Raw genomic sequence first — 13,237 nt, 5'->3', positions numbered from 1 at the left:
TGTGTCGCGGGAGCGCCCACCCAGCCGAGCGCCGATACAGACCACTTGTCCCTCAGGCCAGCGCGGCCATGTCTGGCCTGACTCCGGGCCAGTGGGGAGGCCACCCGTGTGCGCACAGCAGCAGGGCCATCGGGGCGGGAGGGGCCCGAGCTGAGGACGATGCCTCGTCCCTGCCCACCCACACGTGTCCCGGCTGTGCAGCAACAGGTCCTCTGGCGCTAGAGCTCAGAGGTGCAAAACCCGCTTCAGAGACTGTAGCAGGGACCTCTGAAGTCTCCAGGAGCCACGTAGTGACAAGAACAAAACCACGGGCATTGCACCCCGGGAGGAAGTGCGGCCGCCCGTCACGCCCATCACTGGCCCCTGCGGGCCGGCCACCGCCTCTTCGGCTTCGACCGCGGTCTGTAGACCCTGCGCGGGTCGCAGCTGAGCTTGTGGGTGGTTTTCTTATGGCAGGCGATGTGGACCAGCTTCAGGTTCTCCGAGGTGAAGAGCAGGTCGTAAAAGTACTCCCAGGCCACTTCCCTGCCATCTCGTGCCGTCACGGCTTCCGCCAGCGTGGGGACGACCGTGCGCTTCTTCTCTATTCTGCAAAGCAAGTGAGAGCAGGTCACCGGGCGCCGGCGCCATCCGCGGCCCCTGCCAGGACATCTCCCACACAGCACAGAGACATCTCGCCTGGCTTCTCCTCGGCCACCGCGGCCGAGCCAGCAACCGCGGCCGAGCCAGCAACCAGCGTGGCGGGCTTACAGGAAAGACACAAGTGCTACGGTTCAGAATTCACAAGGAGCCACACTTGGAAACACCCTGGAGGAGCTGCGCGGCAGGGACACCTCATCTCACTGTCAGCGGAAAGAGAACGGGGGGACAGTCCACTGGGGCACCACCGCACACGGCCACGCCCGCTGGCCCGGCCTGGAACCGGCAGCCTGGCTTGTCTCCCGCAGGACGGCTGGGACCACAACCTCTTTAAGTTCCGGGAAGGATGAAGGGAAGGGGCGGATCCCAGTGGCCTCGGTCCCCACCAGCGCCGGTCCTCACGGTGCCGCCAGAGTGAGCGCCTGCCCGCCGGAACCCCGAGATAAAGCCTTCCCCCGTCCTCCCTGGAGAGCGTCGTGAGAAGGGCCGAATGTCTTTCCAGCCCCAACCTCATGCTCGTGTGCGTCCATGCTGCTGGCGTAAACCTGTTTCACTTACAAACAAGCCATTCGAGGCCCGCGCACTAGCAAGGACGGAAGCCTGCGGGCTGATGAGGAGGGACGCTGGCGGACCAACTGCACAGACCCGTGTCCCGCAGCACAGAGAAATGCCAAACACAAGGGAAAAGAAGTGGATACTCGCGATCACAAGAAAGAGGGGGCCCCACTGCCAGAAACAGCGACATCCACACTTAACCCGCAGGGTTAGCCACCGCCCTGCAGTGCACCAGGGCCACGGTCCAGGAAGGGGCCCAAGGGGAGGCGGGAGGTGGGACTGAGACCCCACTGCAGCCGTGAGTGCGGGAAGGGGAGTGGCGGGGAGCCCCGGGTTCTGGGGAGGGAGGAAAAGCCACCCCATCGGCCACCTACTGTGGCATCCCCAGCCCCACGACGGGGGCCTGTGGGGGTGGGTGTGGCTGGGCTCCCGCTGATCCTGACCCACTCCTGTGGCTGTGCTGGCTGGAGGGTGGACTGGGGGCCAGGCTTCCTCCCCAGGGAGCCAGCTCAGGTCCCCCTGGGGATGGCAGCACCCAGGGAACAGGCCCCAGTGAGCAGGGGCGTGTCAGGCGTCCGCTGGAGCCACGCAGCCAAGCCTGACCCACCCATGGGAGGGGTCGGGGGTTCCCAAGGGGCAGGCAGCGGGGGACAGGATGCGGGAGCACCAACAGCATGAGCATTTCCAGTCACCCAGAAAGCCAGGACCCTCGGCTCACCCTTCAGAAACACACAGTCCGACCTCACGCCGCCGCTCATGTGGGAGCCAAGCAAGAAGTCAATACTCCGTGGTTTCGGAGCCACTGAAAGCTCTGGGCATCCGGCAGAAACAAAGGCAAAACCGCTCTGTGGGGACAGGACATGCCAGCGCACACAGAACACCTACAGAAAACAATCCCGCTGAGAGGAAACTCAGAACCCAGACACACCGACATCACGAGGAATGCACGGCGGTGGGCAAGGACCCCCGAGAAAGACCCGGCCACAGCCTCTGAAACAGACAGCTGACAACTCGGGAGGGTTCCCCGAGACCACCCTCTCTGCCGATGCCAACTCTAAGGCCCAGGGCTCCCTGAGACCACCCACAGGATTGAGAGTGCGTGACAGGCTCCGCCTCCCAGGCGAGGTTTATGGTCGCAAGGATGCAAGGGAAAATCAGCCAAGGGGAGGGGCCCAGAGGGTAGAGGCCAGAAAAGCCCGGGGTGCAGAGCTCCTACCGCCCCCTCCCTACGGAGGGCACAGACCCCCTTTGGGGGGTGTCAGAACAAGGCAGGCAAGTCCCAGTCAGAACGGAGGGAAAGGCCTGTGCCCGCACACGCTCCGCAGTCAAGGACAAAGACGCTGGACCACGGCCACCGAAGAGGCAGAGAGCAGCCGACGCCCAGAGACCGTGCTGTCCCGCCTTCCAGGCCTAAAGGGGGACCCCGGACGCCCCGGAGAAGCAGGCGACAGTCCAGGGTACAGGGCCGTCTTCCCAGGCGGGAGAGCACGGGCCGCCCACGGACCCGCACGGACATCGGGCATCGGAAATCAGAAAGGAGCCGGAGGTCAGATGCACAGGGAAGCCGCCCGGCTTGCTGGAAGGCCTAAGAGCCATATTTACTGAGAAAACATGCTCGAAGCCACGGTGTTGGGGAACAGTGCTCCCGCCCCTGCCGCCTCGCCTGCCTCTGCTCCAGGCTGGCCTGTCCCACCCTTTAAACCCGGGACTGAGCCCTCGACCCATGTCCCCACACCGCAGCGGGTCACAGAAAGTAGGAACCTACGAGCTGGAGAGCCACACGTCATCTTCAGGCGCTTGGTGCCCGTCAGAGGGGCTGAGACCCTGCACCCTCCCTAGAGGGCGCTCACCCCGCGGCTCAGGCACCAGGACGGCCCTTCTCCCCCACCCGATGTGCATCCCCCGTCCCCGGAGCCCGGGGAATTGCGGGCGGGACCCAAGAATCGGCCTTCCTGACCACTCCCCAGAGCTGCTGTGCCGCCTGCCCACGGCCCGCCCCTCCACGGTCTGGAACGGGAGACCACACAGGCCTGTCCCATGCGAGTGCTCTCCCCAGGCTGTGCTATAACGTGGAAACTCAGACCCCACACCCCTACCAGCCTGGGAACGCAGGCTCCCGCGACCTCCTACTCTCAGCGTGCACCGCTCCGCACCGGGGAAGACACACGCTCCCGAGCTACAGGCGCATCCCGTGAGGGTCAGGGAGACTGCGGAGACACGGTGCGGCATCACCACGTGGGACCGCGCTCATCCCTTCTCAAACTCAGATCTCCAGGGACCCGCCACAGCAACAGCTTCCACTGTCCCTCCAACGTCCCTTGTGCACTCAGTAAAGGGGAGGCGTCCCCTTGAAGGGCATGGGAAGACCTCTGTCTTCAACAAGGAGACACAAGACCGTCATTATATTCTAGAAAAGCATCTCCCCTAAGATAACACAATTCTAATTCTGCCCTTTTCTTAGAATGAGCTCGTACACACAGAACGATCTGCGGCCTTCGCTCTCCGGGTGGAAGCAGGGACGCCCTGCACTCTGCATCAGAGCCCCCACTCTGGGCTCATCCTGATGGAGGTGGAGAGACCCCCTACCACTGCCACCGAGTGCAATGCCAGGACAGCGCCTCCTGGGCCCCACAGACGGGAGCCGGACGAGACAGAGGGACACGTGCCAGGTCCCACGGACGTGGATGGGGATCTGGAAAGCCCGTCAGAGCCCCTCACGGGAAAGGACACCGATCCCCGCAGGTCGGGAGTGCGCAGCTGGCACCCCGCCCACCCGGCATACCCAGGACACGGCTGGGCCCATAACCCAGGAACTGAGCACAGCAAACACGAGACAGCGGGCCAGCCACGGCCACCATGGCAGGGACAGGCCCCAGCAGGTGCTCTTGGGGTCTGCGAACGTAGTTCTCAACAACAGTCCTGACCTCTCCGAAAGCCGTACTCACATGTGGTCCAGGTTCCACGTGCTGAAGAGGACGCGGCTCTCCCTGTTACCGTAGGGATTGATGGAGTGTTTGGATGCACAGGCGTCTACGTCGAAAGGGCCCTAGGTCGCAAGAGAACACGGTCCACGGAGTGAGCTCAGCACTCGCCCACTGGCCTCACGTCAAGCTGGAGGGGCTGAAAAGGCCACCCAGGAGGATTCAGTCCTGGTAGACGGCTGCTGCCTGGGGGTGTCTTTAGGGGCGCCTGGGGGGGCTCAGTCGTTAAGCCTCTGCCTTCGGCTCAGATCGTGATCCCAGGGTCCTGGGATCGAGTCCCGCATCGGGCTCCCTGCTCAGCGGGGAGCCTGCTTCTCCCTCTCCCTCTGCCTGCTGCTCCCCCTGCTTCTGCGCTCTTTCCTTGTCTCTGTCAACTAGCTAAACAAATAAATTAAAAAAGCACCATCTTTGGAATGGTCCCCCCTTTTCCCTCGTGACCCTTAGTATGACACTCTGCATTGGCCAAGGGGACAAGCTATTGTCATATTGTCAAGCTCCTGCCATTGTGAGGAACGCCAGACGTCAAATAGTCTGGACTGCCCGGCTTCGGTGCGCCATGCCCCATCTTCAGTCACTCCTTCACAGATGTCGGCTGAGCACACGCCACATGCCGTGGCACCCGTGCCCCCCACCTTCCTAGGATCGTCACCCCAAGGCTTGTGGCTCCCCAACAGAGCCCACGGCCCCCACTTCCCCACCCTTGTTGCCTCACAGGGTCACTTGTCCTCTCCCACTGTCTCGTTAAACCTGGCTTTAAAGCATCACCTCCTCCCTGAAGCCCCCAGCTTGCCCCACCCAGGGCTGGCCTGTCCCCCAAAGGCCTGCACAGCTCCAGCTCCAAACCCACTGTCCTCGCTCACGTACAGACTTTGGGCCTCGGGCCTCCCGACGAGGTCAGTGTGAAGCCTTTCATCTCTGCTCCTCCCCCGAGGAGCACTGGGCTCAGGTGAGGCCCCCGGAAAGGACCTGAGGTCATTCGGAGCCCCACACGCAGGTGGCTGGAAGCAGCGGTGTTCTGCTAGTCAGGGCCCATCACCCGCACAGGCAACTGCCCAGGCAGAAGCACAGGGAGCCCGTCTGTGGGAGGGAGGCGGGGAGGCCGCGCCTGCCTCCAGGGCCAGCTGTGTAACCTCCGGCCACCAGCAGGGAGAAGAGATTGTGCTGGAAATGCAAAGGGGCCCAGGTACTCGCCGGAGCCCCGGAGGCCAGGAATCCCCTGCCCGTCCTTGCAGAGGCCCCCAGCTCCAAGCCCCAGACTCGTGACCCTGCTCAGTAGTCCCTACTGGAAAGTGGTGCCTCTGCAATTTCTCCGGGTCTCCGGGAGGAGGCCCAGATGCTGCTTCCAGCTGCTGTGACCCCCCCTCCAGGTCCCGTCTGGCCACAAATCCTAAAATCTGAGCCGCCACCTAGAAAGTGGTTTCAGAAGCTGGGAACTGTCTTTATGCACCCATCCCCCTTCTCCCAACGGGAGCCAAGGAGAGGCCTCCACTCGGGATGCAGACGTGCACTCCTGGCCCCATCAGTGGTTCTCAAAAGAGGGCCCAGAGCAGCGGCAGGGCCGGGGAGGCTGTCGGAAGGGCTGCTGGACCAGCAGCGGGGCCAGGAAGTGGGGTGTGTTACGACGGCCGTCAGGCAGGGAAAGGGGTTCCAATGCCATTGAAGTTGGAGAGCAAGGGCTGAGATGCCCGGAGGGAAGCCTCGGGACACTGGTGCAGCGGCCGCCTGGGCAGCCCCGGGACCCTCGGCGCACCTGGCAGCAGAACCAGCCCTCCGGCGTGCAGAGCCGGCGGCCAGCCTTGGCGCCTCTGTCGAAGTAGGTACCGTGGTACTGCGCCGCCCTGAGCTCCCGGCCCATGACGGCCACGATGCGGGAGTACTCCTCCTGGGCCTCCACGCTGACCACAGAGGCGTAAGAGCTCACCTGGAAGAAACCGGGGACCCTGCTGGATGCTGGCACACGACACCCCAAAGCCCACAGTTGGGGGGGCTTCAACGCCCCCACCCCGTGCCCCCCATACACCTGCATACCCCGTGCCCCCAGCACCCTCACCCCACGCCCCACATGCCCACACATCTGCACACCCTGTGCCCCCTGCACCCCTTGCACCCCATGCCCCATGCACCCCGCACCCCCCACACCCCGTGCCCCACATGCCCACACCCCTGCACGCCCCAAGCCCCCTGCACCCCACCTCTCTCAGGTAGCTCCGGATCCGGCTCTCACAGCTGTACCTCAGGTACCCAGACTTAGTCCTGAATCGAGACTCCAAACCTGCCAGGATCGAGAGGAGACCAAACCGCTCTGGGATCCGCGGCCCTGCCCTCCCGGTGGCAGCCTGTGTGCACCGCTGGCCTCATCTGAGAAACGTGTCCTGCTCACAGGCTCCGGTTCTCTTTGCCTGGGGAGGGGGATCCCTGGCCCCCCCTCATGGGCATCCGGACGCCACTGAGGGCCTGCTGCTCCTGCTCCACAGCCCCCTTGTGCACGGGGCTACAGACTCCTGGGGCTGCTCCAACCCGCCCACAGGCCGGTGACAGACCAGCAAATGGGGTCCAGGCACGCAGTAGAATGTGAGCCAGCCTGAAGAAGGAAGGAGCCTGGGACACATGGGGACAGCACACGTGGCCTTGAGGGCCGGTGCAGAGTGAGACCAGCCAGGCCAAGGACACCCGCTGTGTGACCGCGAGTGAGGCCCAAGGAGGGTCAGATCAGAAACAGAGCAGGCAAACGCGGGCGCCAGGGGCAGACGTGGGGGACAGGGGACAGTGTCTACAGTGGAGGAACCCGAGAAAGATCTGGAGACAGAGGGTGGTGACGGCTGCTCGCCAAGATGAACGTACCCAACCCCCTGAAACTACACACTCACACGGGTTAACACGGAAAATTTCATGTTGCGCACACGTCCCCAGAGTTCCGAAATAGAAAGGCCAGCCCCAGGGCTGTGAGAGCAGGGGAGCCTGGCAAGGCCCCGGCCCGGGCTGCAGCGGTGATCCAGTGCCCTCGCGCGGGGTTCTGAGCCCACCCGCCCCCCGACCCCAGCTACCTTCGAACCACGGCGGGTCCTCAGCCCTGGTCTCGGCCGCGATGTTCTCACTGACGGTGTGCAGGAGGTCGGCCAGCAGCTTCTGCCGCAGCGGGGCCTGCTCGTCGGACAGCAGCTGCCGCGCGGCCTGGATCAGCCCCTCGTGCGGCTTGTGGAAGGCGCTGAGGAAGCGACGGATGTCACTCACATCTGCCAGCAGAAGAGGGACCGACAGAAAAGCCAGCAGCCCTTGAGTGCGGCGGTGGGGACACATGGAGCTGCCGGCCGTCCAGCCCCGCCTCGCTGCTGGGACTGCCCAGCCTCAGAGATGTCCTGGGCCCCAGTCCTTGCCCAGACACTGGCGAGCCACTGCCCACGCCTGGGCCTGTGCACCCACCCCGCAGGTGGTGCAGGGTCGGATCTGGCAGGAGCCACACCAAGCGAGTGGCTGCCCTTCTCTCCCTACACGAAACCTCCCACGTCCTCGGGCTTCCTTCTAGACCTCCCTCTGGGTCTCCCCGCCACGGTGCTGCCCCCGGGAGCCTCCCACACACCCTTGCTCACACCCCTGCTCTCACCCCTCCTCACACCCCTGCTCACACCCCTGCTCTCCGCGGAGCAAGCACTGAGCACCTGGGGCACCAGAGTCTACCGAGAGCCTCGGACACGCCTCAGCCAGCAGAGATGGCAGCACACATGGAACGACGACACCCCGCCGCCCAGCAGCGTTGGTCCAGGACCAGAGGCTGTTCAGTGCGCGACAGTCAACCGGTATCATCCACCCTTGATGGGCTAAAGAAAAAAAAATCCCCGACCACAGCCGCTGCTGCAGAAAGACTGCAGAGAAACGCTCCCAGGACGAGGGCTTGGAGAGAAGTTTCCGGACTTCATGGAGAGGATGAGCACAAGAGGAAAGCGCGGACAATGTGGGCTTCGTCAAAACGGAAAACCTGCGCTCCGTGAATGAGCCTGCTCCGCGCTGCAAAGACAAGCGACAGAGCGGCGGGAAACGCCCACAAGCCACACGCCTCCCGCGACGCATCCAGAACACATGGTGGGAAAAGCCCAAAACGCAACAGTTGCAAACTCCAGTGAGAAGACGGACAAAAGACAAATGGACAGAGACACTTCCCCAGAGAGGACAGCCGGACAGCAGACTAGCTCAGGGAAGGAGCCAACCGCACGTCCCACAGGAGCACAAAGTCGCCCGCGCGGAGACAGCTCTGCACACCCGTTGGGGCGGCTGCACGGGAGACAGCCACACCGCCCGAAGCTGGACTCGGGACGGGGCCGCTGCTCTGCAACAGTCCGTTCCTCTGTCTGAACAAAACCACTTCATTGAGGCGGGTCCCCGCCCCTCACAATCCACCGCATGAGAGGCACAACCCCGTGTCTCCTAGTCCTCGAAAAACAGGCAAAGGTTCCATTCTCCACCGTGGGAACGCACCACACTCCCCCCAGCTGTCTCTCGGGGGCGCTATCTGGGGCTCCACCTTTTGGCCACGATGAGTAAAGCATCATAAACAACCATGCACCAGTTTTCCCGTGGACTTGCGCTTTCGGTCCTCTGGGGTGCACGCTAGAAGTGGGGCCGTGGGGTCACAGCTGACTCTGCTGGATCATCGGGGGACCACCAGCCCGTCCCCCAGGGCAGCGGCACCGCCTCACGCCCTCCAGCAATGGGCAAGCGTCCCAGTCCCTCCAGGTGCTCAGCAGCCCGTGCCCAGCCCCGTGGGGTGTGGGGTGCCCCCCTCGGTGCGTTTGCGTTTCCCGGGGGGCGAACACTGTGGAACATCTTCCCATGTGCTTGTTTGCCGTCGGAATATCTTCCTTGGAGAAACGTCTATTCACAACCTCTGCCCGATTTTATACTGGGCTGCCTGTTGCCTGTGGGTTGGAGGACTTCATTTACTCTGGTACAAATCCCTTACCAGATACGCGATTTGCTCATTTCTCCCATCCTGCGGGTGATCTTTCCACCTTCTTGATGGGGTCCCAAAAGTCTTTCATTCTGAAGTCAAATGTATCTACTTTTTCCCTCTAGGTGTTCACGTGTCTGGTGTCACATGTAAGAACCCTTAGTCAAGTTCAAGGTCATGAACAGTGACTTCCCTGGTTTTCTTCTGAGGGTTTTAGATTTCTAGTTCTTGCACTGAGGTCACTCACCCATTTTGAGTTGATTTTTGTGTATGGTGCCGGGCGAGGGTCCAACCCACTCTTCGGCATGTGGGTGTCCCACCGTCCCGGCGACATCTGGTAAAGGGGGGATTCTTGCCCCAGCGGACGGTCTTGGCACCCCTGGCACCTTCAGCTGATCACAGACACATCAGTTCGTTTCCGGACCATCTTTCAATCCTGTGTCTCGACTACCACTACTTTGTAGTAAGTTTTTAAATTAGGAAGTGTGAGGCTCCTCCCATGTTCTTTTTCAAGAGTGCTCTGGCTATTCTGGGTCCCTTGAAATTACATATGAATCATGGATTGCAATCAGCTTGTTGATTTCTGCAAAGGAAGGAGCCGGAGTTCCAGGAGGGGCTGGGACTTGCGGACCAGTCTGGGGAGTGTTGACGTCTGAAGGGGGTCAAACCTTCTGACCCATAAACACAGTGTATTTTCCCATGGATTTAAATCCTTTTCTTGCAACAATGTTTTATACGCTTCAGAACATAAGTGTTGCACTTCTTTTGTTACATTTATTCTTAAGTATTTTACTCTTTTCGATACTATTGTGGATATAATTGTTCCCTTAATTTCATGTTTAAGGTACTCGTTCCAAGTTGGGTTTTGGGTATACAAAACCTCCAGTGCGATGTTACAGAGAAGTGACGAGAGTGGACACCGTCGTCTTGAAAAATTAAACACACATTTATGCTATGACCCAGCCCCTGTACTCCTAATGCAAATGTACTCGAATGCAAATGGGTGTCCACACAAAAACCTGTACGTGACTGGCCACGTAGGCTTCATACGTAATAGCCCAAAACTGGAAAGCAAAATGTCTCTCAGCAGGCAAACGGGTAAACAAACTGGGGCCCAGCCACATCACAGAGCACCACGCAGTGATAAAAGGGAACGGTCCGCTGGAACTCACGGCACGTAGACGCTTTCAGGGGCTTACTACCGAGTGAGAAAAGCCCATCTCAAATGATCATATGCAGTGTGATTCCATTTCTTTCATGTTCTCGAAATGACAATGTTACAGAGACAAGAACACGTCAGTGCTTGCCAAGGATGAGGGACAGCAGCGCTGGGAGGGGTAGGCATGGTTACAAAGGGGCAGCGAGCGGGAGAACTTTGCCGGGGGGTGGGGGACAGGCGGCGGGATGGGATCCTTCTGAACCTTGACTGCAGGGCCAAACACACAAGCCCACACAGGCATAAAGCAACGCAGAACACACACCCGGGACCAAGGTCTGCCTCCTGGTTTGCCAGCTGCGCTATGACTGTGTCAAGTGCACCCTTTACGGAACCCGATCTTTGTAACTTCCTATAAATCTATCACTATTTCAAAATAAACAATTTAAACTTCTCTTTTTTAAGACATTTACCAAGGGGCTAGTGGTCTCCGTGGAGAGAGGGGGATAAAGTGCCAGAGAAAGACAGACCGACAGAAAGGAGGAGGGTGAGACAGGGAAAGAGAAAGAGAGAGGGAAGAAGAGAGAGATGGAAGGAGGGCCAGAGGGAGACAGGTGGGTGGCGGGCACGGGGACAAGAGCCATCCAGCCTGGTCCGCGCTCAGCTCCACCACGAAATGGAAAAGAGAAGGAAGAGCGGAAGGTGCTCAGGGCCGCAACCCTGTCCTACCCAGTCCCCGCCTCCTGCAAGGTGCCACCCCGGGTGGCGTCGCCGTGACTGCATTCTGGCTGCCTCCTCTAGAAGGAAAAGGCCCCACAGAGAAAAAGCACTTTCAACCTCAGAGCATACACTAGATGTGACATCCCTCACTGCTGACGCAGAGTCCCAGCCACAGGGCAGAGCCCCAGGCACACTACTCGAGGGTGTCCTGCTGGCCCTCGGCCAAAAAGGCAGATATTTCCATCCTCTGGGCTCCCACTTCTTTCCTGGGGCACCAGAAGCATCTCCTGCAATGTAAGCCACCTGGCATAGAGCCGGTCAGCCCGGCTTGGAGGAGAGCACACGCCCACGGCTGCGGTGTGGAACCTGTCCACCGGTGACCAGCTGGTGCTTAAATGCAGACACCCTGCAGGAGGCACTTCCAGAAGCAACTGGCCTAATGAGGCCCTGGCGTGAGAGCACACCGGCAAGCACCAACACAGACCAGACACTGGGCACAGCCCCAGCGACCACCCCTTCCCTCGGAGCTGCACAGCTGGCCAGGCTGGAGGGAATACGGCCCCTCTCTCTGGTCGGCCTCACTCGCCAATCCCTCCCTTCTACCCTCTGGAGTTACTGGGATAGTCAAATAAACATAAAATTTAAATGATGTCGAAAAGAAGAAAAGTCACCTAAAACACCCAACTGGACAACGGGGCTCCTGGACAAGAGGAGCGGCAGCTCTCCGTGATGCTGGGGGCTCCCCCCTTCCGAGTTCTGTGCGGGAAGACCGCCCCCCCCCCCGCAGGTCGGTGTCCGGGCCCCCCTCCCCCAGCACCTGCAAGGCCAGTCCGGCTTCCCTGCCACGCTCCCGCATCCGCGCCACTTACAGCCTTGCCAGGTCTGGCCCGCGGTGAGAAGCACCAGCTCCGAGCCGTCGGGGACGCTCCAGAAGTCTTCTGCGGTCAGCTCCGTGCCGTCTTCGTACAGGCACAGGCGGGAGCCGGCGACAGGGAGCTGCGGGGAGGCAGGGCGGGAGGCTTCGGTGGCGGGTCCCAGGGGCCGTTCCGTCCGCGGTGCTCCCCCAGGCCCCGAAGGATCGCCGGGACGCCGTGCGCATGGCACCGGCGGACGGAGACGGCGGAGCGCGGTCCCGAGTGGCCGCGCGCGAAACAGACACCCTGCGGGTCGCTCCAAAGCACAAGCCACCGGGCCGTGGGTCACGGAGGGGACGCCGTGCGGGACTCGCCACGCTCGCCCTCTGGACAGGAGCTCCCGAGCCCCGGACCCCAGGCTGTTTCCGAGAACGAGGCCTGAGGCCTCCACTCGGCCCGCGGACACCCCGTCAGCAGGGCGCACCCCGGGGCGTCGGCCACACGCGCTCGGCGCACCGCGCTTCCTCGGCGGCCACCGCGCGGGGACGGCTCCTCCGGGAAGGGACTCGGGGCCGAGGGCGGACACCGGCAAGCGGTCGGCTCCAGGGCCGCGCCGGCAGCGCCGCGCACACCCACCCGCGCGCCGCGGCGGTCGGGGCCGACCGGAGCGACGGGCGAACCCGCGGGGACAGCGGCGCCGGGAGGCCTCTCGGGGGCCCGCAGCTCGGCCCTCCGTGCTGCAGAGGGAGAAACTGAGGCCCGCGCAGGCGCACGCGGCGGACGAGCAGGCGCGCGCGGGGAGCGCGCCGAGACCCTCGGGCAGAGCCGCCGCGGTCCTCGCGGTCCTCGCGGTCCTCGCGGTCCTCGCGGTCCTCGCGGTCCTCGCGGTCCTCGCGGCCGGTAGCGGGAGGCGCGGCCCCGGGAGCCCCCACGCACCGCCGCGCAGCGGGGCTCAGGGGCGGGGACACGCGAGCGCGCGCCGGGTCGCCGCACCCAGGCCACGGGTCCCCACACGGGGCGGCACCCGCCCCCACGTCCCCCCGCGCGGGCACCTGCAGGTGGAGGCAGCCCTTCCGCAGCACGTCCTGGCAGCTGCTCCCCGCCACCCCGAACTTCTGGGGGCCGTGCAGGGCCCGCAGCTTGAACGTCTTGGGCTTCCGGGACACCGCAGACATCCTCAGGGCCTCCGACCCCGCCGGCGGGTCCGCGCGCACGCCGCAGAGATCAGCCGAATGGCGGGGGTCCCGCGACCTGGGGGCTCTGCTGCCGGGACCGAGGGCGCGCGGAGTGCCCCGGAAACTCCATTACCCAGAAGGCCAGGGAAAGCGGAGGCGCGGCCTCGCCTTGTGCGCAGGCGCCGTTCTCCAGAGACTCCATTTCCCAGAAGATC

At 62.7% G+C, this 13,237-nt stretch overlaps 1 protein-coding gene across 3 annotated transcripts; it reads right to left on the bottom strand.

Annotated features, from left to right (window-relative positions):
- Positions 1-345: 345 nt before the first annotated feature.
- DFFB (DNA fragmentation factor subunit beta) lies at positions 346-13,151 on the bottom strand. Of its 3 annotated transcripts, none has more exons than XM_032863240.1 (7): positions 12,900-13,151; positions 11,863-11,989; positions 7,220-7,408; positions 6,368-6,447; positions 5,926-6,096; positions 4,140-4,240; positions 346-588 (listed from the first exon to the last, which is right to left on the bottom strand). In XM_032863240.1, the coding sequence occupies exons 1-7, from the start codon at positions 13,020-13,022 to the stop codon at positions 354-356; spliced, it is 1,026 nt and encodes a 341-aa protein (XP_032719131.1). In that variant the 5' UTR covers positions 13,023-13,151; the 3' UTR covers positions 346-353. The 3 variants fall into 3 exon arrangements, with proteins under 3 accessions (XP_032719131.1, XP_032719132.1, XP_032719133.1); XM_032863241.1 differs by lacking the exon at positions 346-588 and adding an exon at positions 1,792-2,005; XM_032863242.1 differs by lacking the exon at positions 346-588 and adding an exon at positions 3,445-3,488.
- Between the last annotated feature and the right edge of the window lie 86 nt (positions 13,152-13,237).

The sequence above is a fragment of the Lontra canadensis genome, unplaced genomic scaffold (assembly GCF_010015895.1).
Source record: "Lontra canadensis isolate GAN:19392208 unplaced genomic scaffold, GSC_riverotter_1.0 scaffold25, whole genome shotgun sequence".
Classification (NCBI taxonomy): domain Eukaryota; kingdom Metazoa; phylum Chordata; class Mammalia; order Carnivora; family Mustelidae; genus Lontra; species Lontra canadensis.
This window is presented reverse-complemented; position numbering and strand designations above follow the sequence as displayed.